The sequence below is a fragment of the Trichomycterus rosablanca genome, chromosome 10 (genome assembly GCF_030014385.1).
Source record: "Trichomycterus rosablanca isolate fTriRos1 chromosome 10, fTriRos1.hap1, whole genome shotgun sequence".
NCBI lineage: Eukaryota > Metazoa > Chordata > Actinopteri > Siluriformes > Trichomycteridae > Trichomycterus > Trichomycterus rosablanca.
The window spans coordinates 1615248-1628608 of record NC_085997.1 but is presented as its reverse complement, the minus strand read 5'-3'; the positions used below and the strand labels follow the sequence as shown (position 1 = coordinate 1628608).

The 13361-nt window shown below is 45.8% G+C and overlaps 2 protein-coding genes across 6 annotated transcripts in view; one reads left to right on the top strand and one right to left on the bottom strand.

The window, feature by feature from the left end:
- rpl38 (ribosomal protein L38) overlaps nt 1-13361 on the bottom strand; it is a 302538-nt gene that overhangs the window by 143226 nt on the left and 145951 nt on the right. The window lies entirely within an intron of this gene.
- exoc6 (exocyst complex component 6) overlaps nt 1-13361 on the top strand; it is a 42555-nt gene that overhangs the window by 13935 nt on the left and 15259 nt on the right. For all 4 annotated transcript variants that reach the window (XM_063002680.1, XM_063002678.1, XM_063002681.1 and 1 more), the window contains exons 3-11: nt 987-1034; nt 1128-1218; nt 2665-2710; nt 5631-5835; nt 7076-7228; nt 8004-8072; nt 9067-9150; nt 9598-9644; nt 9724-9844. In XM_063002680.1, the coding sequence (XP_062858750.1) occupies nt 987-1034; nt 1128-1218; nt 2665-2710; nt 5631-5835; nt 7076-7228; nt 8004-8072; nt 9067-9150; nt 9598-9644; nt 9724-9844 (864 nt within the window). The remainder of the gene's footprint in view (nt 1-986; nt 1035-1127; nt 1219-2664; nt 2711-5630; nt 5836-7075; nt 7229-8003; nt 8073-9066; nt 9151-9597; nt 9645-9723; nt 9845-13361) is intronic.

Sequence of the window (13361 nt, the reverse complement as noted above, 5' to 3'; positions counted from 1 at the left end):
AGAGTGAGAGTTTAAACCCTGGGTCGCAACCCTTAGGTGAGTCATGAGCCAAAAAAATGGGTCGCATTTAATCCGAACTCACCCTTGCATTCTGCACAGGCGCCTCTCTATCTGCTAATCAGGGTCTTTACAAAAGCGTTTGAAGACCCCGCCCGCATGGTCCGGTCATCCCGCCCTAGCAGAACTCATGCCAATTACGCCCGCTAGATGGCGCCCTGCCGACCGATGGCTTCGGACCGAGGACAGTATCCCGCTGTGCCACCTGGGCGCCCCATAATTTAGTAAACTTGTACACAAACGCCCCCTTGTGGAGGCTTTATGTTGTATCTTGTAAACCACAATAGGGAGCAGATTGAGAGTTAAGATGCATCGTGTGTGTTCCCTGGGTCACATAAAGAGTCGTAAACATAATGTGGCTGAGGTCTGTACTCTTTAGCTCTAAGAGAGGGACGGTCGTGCCCCAAGCGGTGCAGGAGTGGCTCACCAAAGCTTTTAATTCATATTACGAGAGGGCCGATCCTGGGTCGTCGAGGTCAGCGCGTTTCTTCGTCCGGGAATTAATGAGGTTTTTTAATAAACGGCATTGTGCTGCGTTACGATGACCTAATGGTGCTTACTCGCACTCTTAATCAACCGCCCAGCGTGTGCACGTTTAATCACCAAAAACGCCGTCCGCTCTTCGTCCCACACAATGGGCCGCACATAGAGCTCATCGAGGTCACCGGGAAGGGACCAGTGGTCAATTGGGTCGGCGATTTGAATCGTTTGACAGACCCGGAGGAGCGGGCAGGGTTCAAAAATCCCCGGTGGAACGGAGAAGTTCGTCGCAGGATCTGTTAGAACGGGCTGTCACCAGCGATTATCGCGCTCAGGAGCGCCGCGCCGCGCCGACCCGGGGTTCAAGTTCCCGCCGCGCGCCCGGCTTTGTCTCGGACCCCTCGACGGGCACGACGGGTGTCTAACAGACGCGACGTTATGTGTTTCAGGGTCAAGTGAGCGACACCAACAGGAGGCTCCAAGACGCCGGCCGAGAGGTACGTGGAGGTTTATGTTAACGGAAATTAGTCTAGCACGTTCGGACGGCCTCAATCGCGAGGGTTCTGTACTCTCGCTCTCTCTCATTTAAGGTGTCGGCTCAGATGGAGGAGGTCATTCGCTGCAGGGTTCAGCAGAGGAACATGGCCACCACTGTGGAGAAGCTCCAGCTCTGTATTCCGGGTAACATCAGGGCTTCTGTTAATCACTAATCGATTGATCATTAGATTAATTGATCGCTCAGTAACTTTAACCCGTGTGAGGATTTGTAGGGCCACTGATGGAGAGAGACAGATTTAGAGAGACGGCACTTAGCAGACGCTTTTATCCAAACCGGTGCTGTGTTTTGAGGGTTAAGGGCCTTGTTCAAGGGCCCAACAGTGCAACCCGGCAGTGGTGGGGCTTGACCCGGTGACCTTTCGATACCTAGTCCAGTTCCTTCCCTACAACTTAACACTTAACATCCAAGATATCAAACAAAGAGTCTTAAAGTGGGCGCTCGGGTGGCACAGCGGGCCCCTACGCATGCACCCGATCGGCTGTGTGTCTGCACGGGGGCGGGTGCGAGTCTCTATACGCAATGCTGCGCAAAGGTTGTGGGTTCGAGTCCCGCCACCATCGAGTCGCGGATTTTGGGCCATGATTAAAAGTGCAGTGATACGGCGCACCTCTTAAAGTCATGTCCAAGTTGTAAATGCGTTTTGTAGGCAGTTGTAGCCTAGTGGTTAAGTTACTGGACTAGCAATCGAAAGGATGCTGGTTTAAACCTCACCACTGCCAGGTTGTCACTGTTGGGCCCTTGAGTAAGGCCCCTAACACTTCACAAAATGCTGTCACAGTACTGTAAGTCACTTTGGACAAAGGTGTATGCGAATGTACCAGTTATTGTAGGGCAGTTGTAGACAAGCGGTTAAGCTGGACTAGTAATCAAAAGGTCGCTGGTTCACGCCCTACCACTGCCAGTTTGTCACTGTTGGGCCCTTGAGCGAGGCCCCTAACCCTCAATTGCTTAGACAGTATACTGTCACAGTACTGTAAGTCGCTTTGGATAAAAGCGCTCGCTAAAGGCTCACTCACTTTCTTAACCGCTTATCCGGTCAGGGTCACAGGGGGTGCTGGAACCTATCCCAGCTTTTCAATGGGCGCAAGGCACACCGTAACACCCTGGACGGGGCGCCAGTCCATCGCACACACACATTCACACACACATGTTTTTGGACTGTGGGAGGAAACCGGAGCTCCCCGCAGACACGTGGAGAACATGCAAACCCCGCACAGAAAGGACCCGGGACCTCCTTGCTGTGAGGCTACAGTGCTACCCACCTAGCCACCGCACCGATGAAAATGTTAAATGCCTCTAGCGGGTGAAAAGAAGTGGTCAGGGGGTGCGTGACAGTCCTCAGTCGGAGATGGAGAGGCGACAAGTTGGATACGACTAGATCTGGTGGCAAAGGGAGAAATTAATAAATAGAAATTAATATAATAATAATATTATTATAGTAACACGTTTGTTGTCACATATATTCTTAGTGAGTGTTTCAGACCCACTGTTGTTAGGACTGAGCTGCACCCACAGATTAATGCCTGATTGTTTATTAATGTTCATTTTCTTTCATCTTTCGGCTGCAGTTCTGGAAATGTACAGCAAACTGAAGGAGCAACTGGAATCCAAGAGGTAACGAGACGATTTCTCTGGCGCCTTTATTCCTCAGCTCGGTGATCTGTGATGTCGGGTTGCGTTCAGCAGGGAGTCAGCGCGGGGTCACGCTAAACCGCAAAATAATGACCCTCTTTTGTCCGAAAGCTTGTCCCTCTGGGTCATAACGCGCCGTAAACGAGTGACCTATTCAAACTCGGGAGACAATTGACCTTGTGTGTGTGTGTGTGTGTGTGTGTGTGTGCTTCTTCGTGGCCCCGGTTCGTGCCGACGCAACCGTCACAGTCCCGCTCTAATCGGGTGGGGATTCTTTCGCAGCTCACAAGTCTTTTAATAGGTGAATCTTGGTTTGAGTTTATGATAAGGCGCGATTATTGCTCTCCTTTTAGTACATTCGGCTCCAAGTACGTCATATCAAGGTCCCTAATAAATTCACAATAAAATGTGCTTAATTTTACATTTACGTTTACATTTACATTTACGTTTACATTTTCAGCATTTAGCAGAAGCTCTTATCCAGAGCGACTTACAGAAGTGCTTCTATAGTGAACATTTCATTTCTCAAGTTTAGGAAAACAACAGTCAAAGAACACAAATCTGCTAAAACCTGTTAGAACCAAAGTGTATATACAGTGTATCACAAAAGTGAGTACACCCCTCACATTTCTGCAAATATTTTATTATATCTTTTCATGGGACAACACTATAGAACTAAAACTTGGATATAACTTAGAGTTGTCAGTGTACAACTTGTATAGCAGTGTAGATTTACTGTCTTCTGAAAATAACTCAACACACAGCCATTAATGTCTAAATAGCTGGCAACATAAGTGAGTACACCCCACAGTGAACATGTCCAAATTGTGCCCAAAGTGTCAATATTTTGTGTGACCACCATTATTATCCAGCACTGCCTTAACCCTCCTGGGCATGGAATTCACCAGAGCTGCACAGGTTGCTACTGGAATCCTCTTCCACTCCTCCATGATGACATCACGGAGCTGGTGGATGTTAGACACCTTGAACTCCTCCACCTTCCACTTGAGGATGCGCCACAGGTGCTCAATTGGGTTTAGTCCATCACCTTTACCTTCAGCTTCCTCAGCAAGGCAGTTGTCATCTTGGAGGTTGTGTTTGGGGTCGTTATCCTGTTGGAAAACTGCCATGAGGCCCAGTTTTCGAAGGGAGGGGATCATGCTCTGTTTCAGAATGTCACAGTACATGTTGGAATTCATGTTTCCCTCAATGAACCGCAGCTCCCCAGTGCCAGCAACACTCATGCAGCCCAAGACCATGATGCTACCACCACCATGCTTGACTGTAGGCAAGATACAGTTGTCTTTGTACTTCTCACCAGGGCGCCGCCACACATGCTGGACACCATCTGAGCCAAACAAGTTTATCTTGGTCTCGTCAGACCACAGGGCATTCCAGTAATCCATGTTCTTGGACTGCTTGTCTTCAGCAAACTGTTTGTGGGCTTTCTTGTGCGTCAGCTTCCTTCTGGGATGACGACCATGCAGACCGAGTTGATGCAGTGTGCGGCGTATGGTCTGAGCACTGACAGGCTGACCTCCCACGTCTTCAACCTCTGCAGCAATGCTGGCAGCACTCATGTGTCTATTTTTTAAAGCCAACCTCTGGATATGACGCCGAACACGTGGACTCGACTTCTTTGGTCGACCCTGGCGAAGCCTGTTCCGAGTGGAACCTGTCCTGGAAAACCGCTGTATGACCTTGGCCACCATGCTGTAGCTCAGTTTCAGGGTGTTAGCAATCTTCTTATAGCCCAGGCCATCTTTGTGGAGAGCAACAATTCTATTTCTCACATCCTCAGAGAGTTCTTTGCCATGAGGTGCCATGTTGAATATCCAGTGGCCAGTATGAGAGAATTGTACCCAAAACACCAAATTTAACAGCCCTGCTCCCCATTTACACCTGGGACCTTGACACATGACACCAGGGAGGGACAACGACACATTTGGGCACAATTTGGACATGTTCACTGTGGGGTGTACTCACTTATTTTGCCAGCTATTTAGACATTAATGGCTGTGTGTTGAGTTATTTTCAGAAGACAGTAAATCTACACTGCTATACAAGCTGTACACTGACTACTCTAAGTTATATCCAAGTTTCATGTCTATAGTGTTGTCCCATGAAAAGATATAATGAAATATTTGCAGAAATGTGAGGGGTGTACTCACTTTTGTGATACACTGTATATATATATATATATATATATATTTTTTTTTTTTTTTTTTTTTTTTTTTTTTTTTTAGAAATGGAAAAGAATGGAACAAAATGTTAGTAAATAAGTACAAGTCAGCCTAAGTGTTTAGTAAAAAGGTGGGTTTTTAATCGTTTTTTAAGGACAGCAAGAGACTCAGATGTTCGGACAGACAGAGGAAGTTCATTCCACCACTTCGGCGCTAGAACAGAGAACAGCCTTGATGCTTGTCTTCCTTTAGTCCTGGATGGAGGCTCAAGTCGAGCGAGACTAGACTCGCTCGACTTTTATGGACTTTGTTTTCCAAAAATCACAGATTTCACAGATTCTTAAAGCAAAGAGTCACATTTCAAACCAGCCATTAAATTACACTCATAAATTCAACTATAGAATCAATAGAAGCTACGATATACAGCACAGCCGACCTAAATGGTTGAATGTAAACCTAGAACATCCAGCGACGGTGCGAGGTTTCATATTCTATCCCAAACTCACTTACCCGAGTCGTGTTTTTAGCTGCTTTACTTCGACATCTTGGACGTTTTGACTAACCGATTGCTGACTGAATTACCGTAGGATCTCTAGGGTGCCTTATATTACAGATTAACCAGCAAACATAAGGCACTTGAATGCTGCACGAATGTAAAACGTTAAATCTCTAAATGCAAACCTGTGATTATATTAACAACGTAAATATTTCCTCACCAGACACTACGCCGCGCTGAAGACGATGGAGCAGCTGGAGAACATCTACATTCCCAGAGTGAGCCAGTATCGCTTCTGCCAGATCATGGCCGAAACGCTGCCCAAACTCCGCGGGGAGATCAAGGACATCTCCATGTCCGACCTGAAAGACTTCCTGGAGAGCATCAGGAAACACTCGGACAAGATCGGCGAAGCGGCGATGAGACAAGTACGAGTTTAGCTGCTTGGCGATGCGCGTCAATACCTGTGCCGTCAGTGCGTCCCTCAATGGTAGATGTTAAGCTTTCCTGCCACCCCGAAGACACAGCCCGTCCTGTCTGTTTAGACGCCCGATCGGCCGGTAGTGCACATGTTTTACCACATGCCACCGAGCACCCAGTACTTGTCGTATCTTGCGGACATAATTGGCACGTCTCTGCTAGGGCGGGATCTTCAAACGCTGTGTAAGGACCCTGATTAGCAGATATAGAGGCGCCTGTGCACAAGTTCAAGTTTCAAGTTTCAAGTTTATTCGTCATTTGTACAAATGTTAGCAGCAGTTGTACATTGAAATGTGTGTTGGGAGGCTCGGGAACTCTACGAGTGTGCTATAATAAAGTACAAGATAAAAGATAAGATAAAAGTACAAGTACAAATAAACATACAAATAAGATAACAATATAATAAACAGTCTTTTAAAAGTATATAATATATAAACAAGGAAGAAAAATATATGTAAAAACAATTGCAGTTAAAGTGCAAATTTGCATTGTAAACAAGTGAAAATTGCAGTAAATGTAAACATTGACCCATAGTAGACATTGCAGGCGTTATGGATATTTCACAGACAAGATTAATAATGGCTGTTAATAATGCTAATAGTAATAATAGAAATACTGATGATAATAATAATAATACTGCAAGATAGATTGAAGTTCAGATTGCCACATCATGTTTTGAAGTAATGTGGTATTAATATTAATATGGCTGTGTACGGGTCGAAGGAGGCGTGAGCACCAATATACCCACCCCTACTGCAATCAGGGATCCCCACTACGCTAAATTGGGAGAAAATGCATAAATAAAATGGGTCAAAGCCGGTCCGGTTTCACCTGACTATAGCCGGGACAGGGTGCCAGTACACTGCAGCGCTTTGGCCCTTTTGTCTGCTCCTGTTAGACAGCACAACAGTGCATCATTCGTCCTCATATTTGTGTTTTTGCACAGTTTTTAGACAGGATGCCCTTCCTGACACAACCTGACTAATATTTATCCAGGCTCGGGACCTGTACTGATCCGCCTCCCTTCAACAAACAGGTTCACTTAACCCCAAGCGCCTGCTGTATTTGTGACCCAGCCCAGGATTCAAACCCTCCAGGAACTCAGGAACTCGTGTGATGGACTTGCAGCAGTGTGCTTTGACAAAACATGAACACCAAGCATTAACGACTGATCGCTTTCTGATCCAGGCCCAGCAGCACCGGACGTTCATCAGCACCGTTCAGAAGAAGATGAATCTGAGCTGCGCCACACCTCTGTACAGCCTGAACGAGAGAACAGCGCTGCAGCATAACGGCCTGAGCGCCGAGGAAGCAGTCGACGAGGACGAATCTGAGGACGAAGTACGTACAGCAATCCCAGCAATAAAGACCGTGCTCATTTCTATCATATATTATATGGTCATAAGCATGTGGACACACCTGATTATTATTCATTTTAAGTGTTTCTGTGCAGACAGGTGAATAAATTGACATATTAGAATATAATCGACTATATTAAATAGATTTTACTCTTTCAACTGTGTGTGTAGCAACATTTGGGGAATGTTTCCTTTCACAGTCTGGTTTGCCAGGCTTGAGGCAGAGCTGTGCCAGATATAAGGCTGAACTAGTAATCAGCAGACTTTTAATTAGCCACTGCTGGCCCCCAATCCTGTAAATGCGGGATTAATTGTAATGTACATTGCCGTAGTAGCCTGAGCTCAGAAATGCTTAACGAGCAAGGACGGTGGCTCGGTGGGCGGCACCGTCGCCTCACAGCAAGAAGGTCCGGGTCCTTTCTGTGTCTGCGTGGGTTTCCTCCGGGAGCTCCGGTTCAAGACTGTGTGTTTGATATTAAAACTTGCACTTGTAAGTCTTGCGTAAGCTGTAACTACCTGTCCTGTCATGGATGTTACCAAAGTGTGCAAAAATGATGTTAAAATCCTAATAAATAAATAAATATCCAGTCTTAATAAGCAGATGTTTCCACAGATGCACTTAAAAATATCCTGTAAAGCGTTTGTAGAGAAGTGGACATATATTTGTATGATGTTCATGCCTAGGATATGCTAAAACGCATCAGTAAGACGATTCCATGTCTGTAATTAAACGTACTACGTTTTATTCCTCTGTCAAGGTTTTGTCGGTGCAGGATCTGGTGGACTTCTCACCTGTGTACCGCTGTCTTCACATCTACACTGTGTTGGTATGCGCCGCTCAGTTTGATTAATGACTTGAGTTACAGATTTGGGTTTTTCTGTTTGAGTCGAGTGGAATCGATGGCAAAACCAAACGTAAATAAAGCCACGGAGATAGTTGTAAGGTTCAGACTCTCACGCCACGACTGTACGAGGTTCAGAGCGGGATCAGTCGGTAAGAGAAATTAAGGGAACGAGTCCAGCGTCTGATCGGACTGACCGGGCGCTGACCTCCTGTTGTTGTGAACGGAAAACCGAGCAGAAGCCCCGAGCTTTCAGAGTGGAGTCACATCTTCAATGTGTTTTCCACGATTTGTGATACAATATGTACACCGATGAGGCATAACATTATGACCACCATGTCCTAATTTTGTGTTGGTCCCACTTTTGCTGCCAAAACAGCCCTGACCCATCGAGGCATGGACTCCAGTAGACCCCTGAAGGTGTGCTGTGGTATCTGGCACCAAGATGTTAGCAGCAGATCCTTTAACTCCTGTAAGTTGCGAGGTGGGGCTTATATACTCATTTATACCCCAATTTAGTCCTTTCCCATTCTTAATTGTGAATCCGCTGCCGAATCGCAGACTTTCAGAACCCCTGATATGATCAAGTAGAGCCGGATCACCACGTACCCCCATTGACACGTGTCCGACCTGCGGCTGCTTCTTATCACCTTTATTTGTTAGTAAGAAATGTAGTTATGAGGGATCTTAATGCCATCAGCAAAACATGTTTTAGGTTGAGCGTGTAGCCACCGATGCAGCGCTGCTCTCACATCATCATCACATGAAAATCTTCTTCCCCTTAAAGCTTCTCCGAGCGTCCAAAAAGGTGGAAATCAGATGGTGCTCTATAAATCCGGACTATAAGCGTCTCTCAGTTTCTCAGACACGCCCGATTATTCCTCCTCCCTCTTACCCTCACCGCTTATAACCGAAATATAAAAGTGAGGAAACTTTTTGAAGACCCCTCGTATCTTAAATGTGTATTTCTGTCCCTTAGGGTGACCGAGAGACGTTTGAGAACTACTACAGAAAGCAGAGGAAAAAGCAAGCACGGCTAGTACTGCAGCCTCAGTCAAACATGGTACGTATTTCTATTGGTTATTTAATTGTTTTTATCCCAGACGACTTACAGTACTGTGACAGTATATTGTCTGAGCAATTGAGGGTTAAGGGCCTTGTTTAAGGGCCCAACAGTGGCAACCTGGCATTGGTGGGGCTTGAACCAGCGACCGTTCAAATGATTAGTTCAGTACCTTAATCACTAGGCTAAAACTGCCTGCATGTTTGTTAAATATATTGTTATATATTATTATCCGGTCTTAATGGGGAGGCTGCCTGGGTTTGACTCCCTGTGTGGAGTTTGCATGTTCTCCCCGTGTGTGTGTGGGTTTCCTGCGGGACCTCCGGTTTCTCAGACTAACTGGAGATTCATGACTGTGTTTAACATGACGTTAAAATCCTAATAAATGAATAAATATCGAGTCTTAATGATCCTTTCTTTAAATTCGACTCTGTTTTCTGTTCCCAGCATGAAACGGTGGAGGGGTACAGGAAGTACTTCAACCAGATTGTCGGGTGGGTTTTAATACATCGTACGAACGTATCTAACGCACTTTCCGGCCGGTGATCTTGACCTCTCGTGTCCTCCGTGCAGGTTCTTCGTGGTGGAGGACCACATTCTGCACGCCACTGAAGGTCTGGTCACCCGCGCGTTCACCGACGAGCTGTGGAACATGGCGCTGTCCAGAATCATCGCCGTCCTGCGCACACACTCGGTGAGGAGTAGCGGACGCCGGGCTCGAACCTCTCGCACGTTGTTTTGTGATTGAAACCCGGCCAGCAGCGGGAGAGGGCCGGCCCAACCTCTTTGTTCGGGCCCCAAAGGCACAGGCTGTGAGCCCCAGCCGCGGGGCGTTTGCATAATCCCTTGCTGATTTACACCTGACTGGGCCCTCCAAACACACCGTCAGCGCCGGCGGTTTAGAATATTCACAGTTAATCTGCTGTTATTGTTGCAATCTGTCCTCATTAGGCCCAACTGACCTCTCCATTAGATCGGATTGAATAGATGCTCACTGAAAGGGCTCACCAGGAAATGCTTCCAATTATCATTCCGAATGCCTTGTTTTCAAAATAAACCTCACAAAAAGGGGCTTAAACCCTCTGAGCTTTGGAGAGAAATCGAGCGCAGATCCCAGAATTCGTCCCCATTTAGTCTGGAGTGTGTGTAATGTCTGACACTGATGCTATACCACAAGATCGGCTCTAAAATAACGTTTAAATTCACTCCAAACGTGATCAGCAGGTTCTTTCACACCTTTATTATGTCAAACTTGCGTTCGTAGACCTCACTTTACAGAGGTGCAATCATGCAAGAACTTTCCTTCACTAGATAGTTGCTACAAAGCATAATGTACAATCAGTGTAAATTATACGTCTGTTAGCAATAAGAGAGGTGTCCGTATACTTTTGGCAAAACCTGGCCCAGTTTATTTCAGTTATGGCTCAGGTTTGGAATACGGTCCGAATTTGTAGTGCGTGTGTGTGTGTGTGTGTGTGTGTGTGTGTGTGTGTGTGTGTGTGTGTTAGGGAGTGTATTTCAGATTTGTGTATGTAAGGTAAAAGAGACTCAGGGTTGTATTTGTGTGTGTGTGTGTGTGTGTATGTGTGTGACACTGTATTCCAGTTATTTGTGTGTGTGTGTGTGTGTGTGTGTGTGTGTGTGTGAGTATGTATGTGTGTGACACTGTATTCCAGTTGTATGTGTGTGTTAGGGACTGTATTAAAGTGTCTGTAGTGTGTGTGTGTGTGTGTGTGTGAGGGACTATATTCCAGAGTAGTGTGTGTAAGATAAAAGAGAAAGTGTCTCAGGGTTGTGTGTGAGTGTGTGTGTCTCAAGGTTGTATTTGTGTGTGTGTGTGTGTGTGAAAGAGAGGGACTATATTCCAGAGTAGTGTGTGTAAGATAAAAGAGAAAGTGTCTCAGGGTTGTGTGTGTGTGTGTGTGAGGGACTGTATTAAAGTGTGTGTGTGTCTCAGGGTTGTGTGTGTGTGTGAGGGACTGTATTAAAGTGTGTGTGTGTATCAGGACTGTATTAAAGTGTGTGTGTGTGTGTGAGGGACTGTATTAAAGTGTGTGTGTGTATCAGGACTGTATTAAAGTGTGTGTGTGTGTGTGTGTGAGGGACTGTATGAAAGTGTGTGTGTGTATCAGGACTGTATTAAAGTGTGTGTGTGTGTGTGTGTGAGGGACTGTATTAAAGTGTGTGTGTGTATCAGGACTGTATTAAAGTGTGTGTGTGTGTGAGGGACTGTATTAAAGTGTGTGTATCAGGGTTGTGTGTGTGTGTGTGTCTCAGGGCTGTATTTGTGTGTGTGTGTGTGTGTGTGTGTGAGGGACTGTATTAAAGTGTGTGTATCAGGGTTGTGTGTGTGTGAGGGACTGTATTAAAGTGTGTGTGTGTATCAGGACTGTATTAAAGTGTGTGTGTGTGTGTGTGAGGGACTGTATTAAAGTGTGTGTATCAGGGTTGTGTGTGTGTGTGTGTCTCAGGGCTGTATTTGTGTGTGTGTGTGTGTGTGTGTGTGTGTGTGTGTGTGAGGGACTGTATTAAAGTGTGTGTGTGTGTGGGTGTGTGTTTGAGAGAGAGACTATATTCCAGAGTAGTGTGTGTAAGATAAGAGAAAGTGTCTCAGGGTTGTGTGTGTGTGTGTGTGTGTGTGTGTGTGTGTGTGTGTGTGTGTGTGTGTGTGAGGGACTGTATTAAAGTGTGTGTGTGTGTGGGTGTGTGTTTGAGAGAGAGACTATATTCCAGAGTAGTGTGTGTAAGATAAGAGAAAGTGTCTCAGGGTTGTGTGTGTGTGTGTGTGTGTGTGTGTGTGTGTGTGTGTGTGTGTGTGTGTGTGTGTGTGTGTGTGTGAGGGACTATATTCCAGATTGGTGTGTAAAAGATATAGGAGAAAGTGCCTCAGGATTGTGTGTGTGTGTGTGTGTGTGTGTGTAGCGGCCTGTGTAAACGGTACGAGGTGTGTGCTGCCTGAGGTGTGGACTGATGCTGTGTGTCACAGTTTGGGTGACGCTCATTTAGCGGCGTGATTTACGCCCTCGCTCTGCCGCTCCTCGGAGGCAGGCCAGCGCTCCCCACGTCAATGTTTAACAAGGGAATCATGCTCGTGTGAGGGACCATAAATCAAACCAGCAGCGCCCCTGTAGCCGGCTTATCTACCCGCCAGCCGCACGCCAGCCTGACCAGGGTCTCCTGTCCACGTCGCATCGAGCGAGTGTGTTTACATCGTCGACGGGTCCGTGTAATTATTAACCGCTCGTGTGAATAACAAACTCCAGCACTGATACCGGTGTGTGTGTGTGCCTGTCTACTGGTTTCGAGTGATCAAAAAAGCTTAGTCCGTTTATTAGATCATTCAGAGCGCTTTCAGAATTTTTATGGAATTATTCATGTCCACAAACTACTGATGTGTCATTTTTGCATCATTTTAAAAAAGGAGCTAACAAAACAGTAAGATTACGATAAGCATCCTAACAGAGCGCCCCAAAGACAGCAAAAGCAATTCTTACACAAGACAAAACAAGAACAGCTTTAACTGTTTTATCTCACAGCCATAAAGATAAAAATTTAAATATGCAATGGACCCCAAATATAAAGACAAGGTACAATAAGCAGACTCGAACGTAATACCTATCATGCCGTAAAATAACACAAATGTGTTAAACATGGCATTAAAATCCAAGCAAAGCCCAGCAGCAGCAGATTGGCAGTGACGGGGCTTGAACCAGCAACGTTTTGATTACTAGATCAGTACCACAACCGCTAGGTTACATTCGCCTTATGTCTCTTATATCAAATGCCCTATATTTCTTCTATCAATCCCCCAGCTAGGACAAACGCTGCTCTTCACTCTTCAAGCTCTCGGGCGGGGGTGGGACACGACCACTCTTCATTCTGATGCTAAGTGATTTTAAAGACTCATTAATACCCCGGAGTATCAGATCAATAAGTGACTGCTGGTTAGCCATTCAGAGAGTGAAACTAGTTGACTTGCTTTATTTTGGGACTTTATTAGGAGCTGGTTTGATGGCTGTGCACTCAGTGTTGTAAAAAATATATATATATACTGTATATAAAATAATGCTTTTAAATAGAGATATACGTAATGTTATGCATACATGAAGCTCTGAGAGCACCAGAGACTTAGCATTCACATTGTCTTGCAAACTAGGCACGGCCAGTCCAAAACTCTGAGCTTTTAACCAAACTAACTTGTAGTTAAGTAA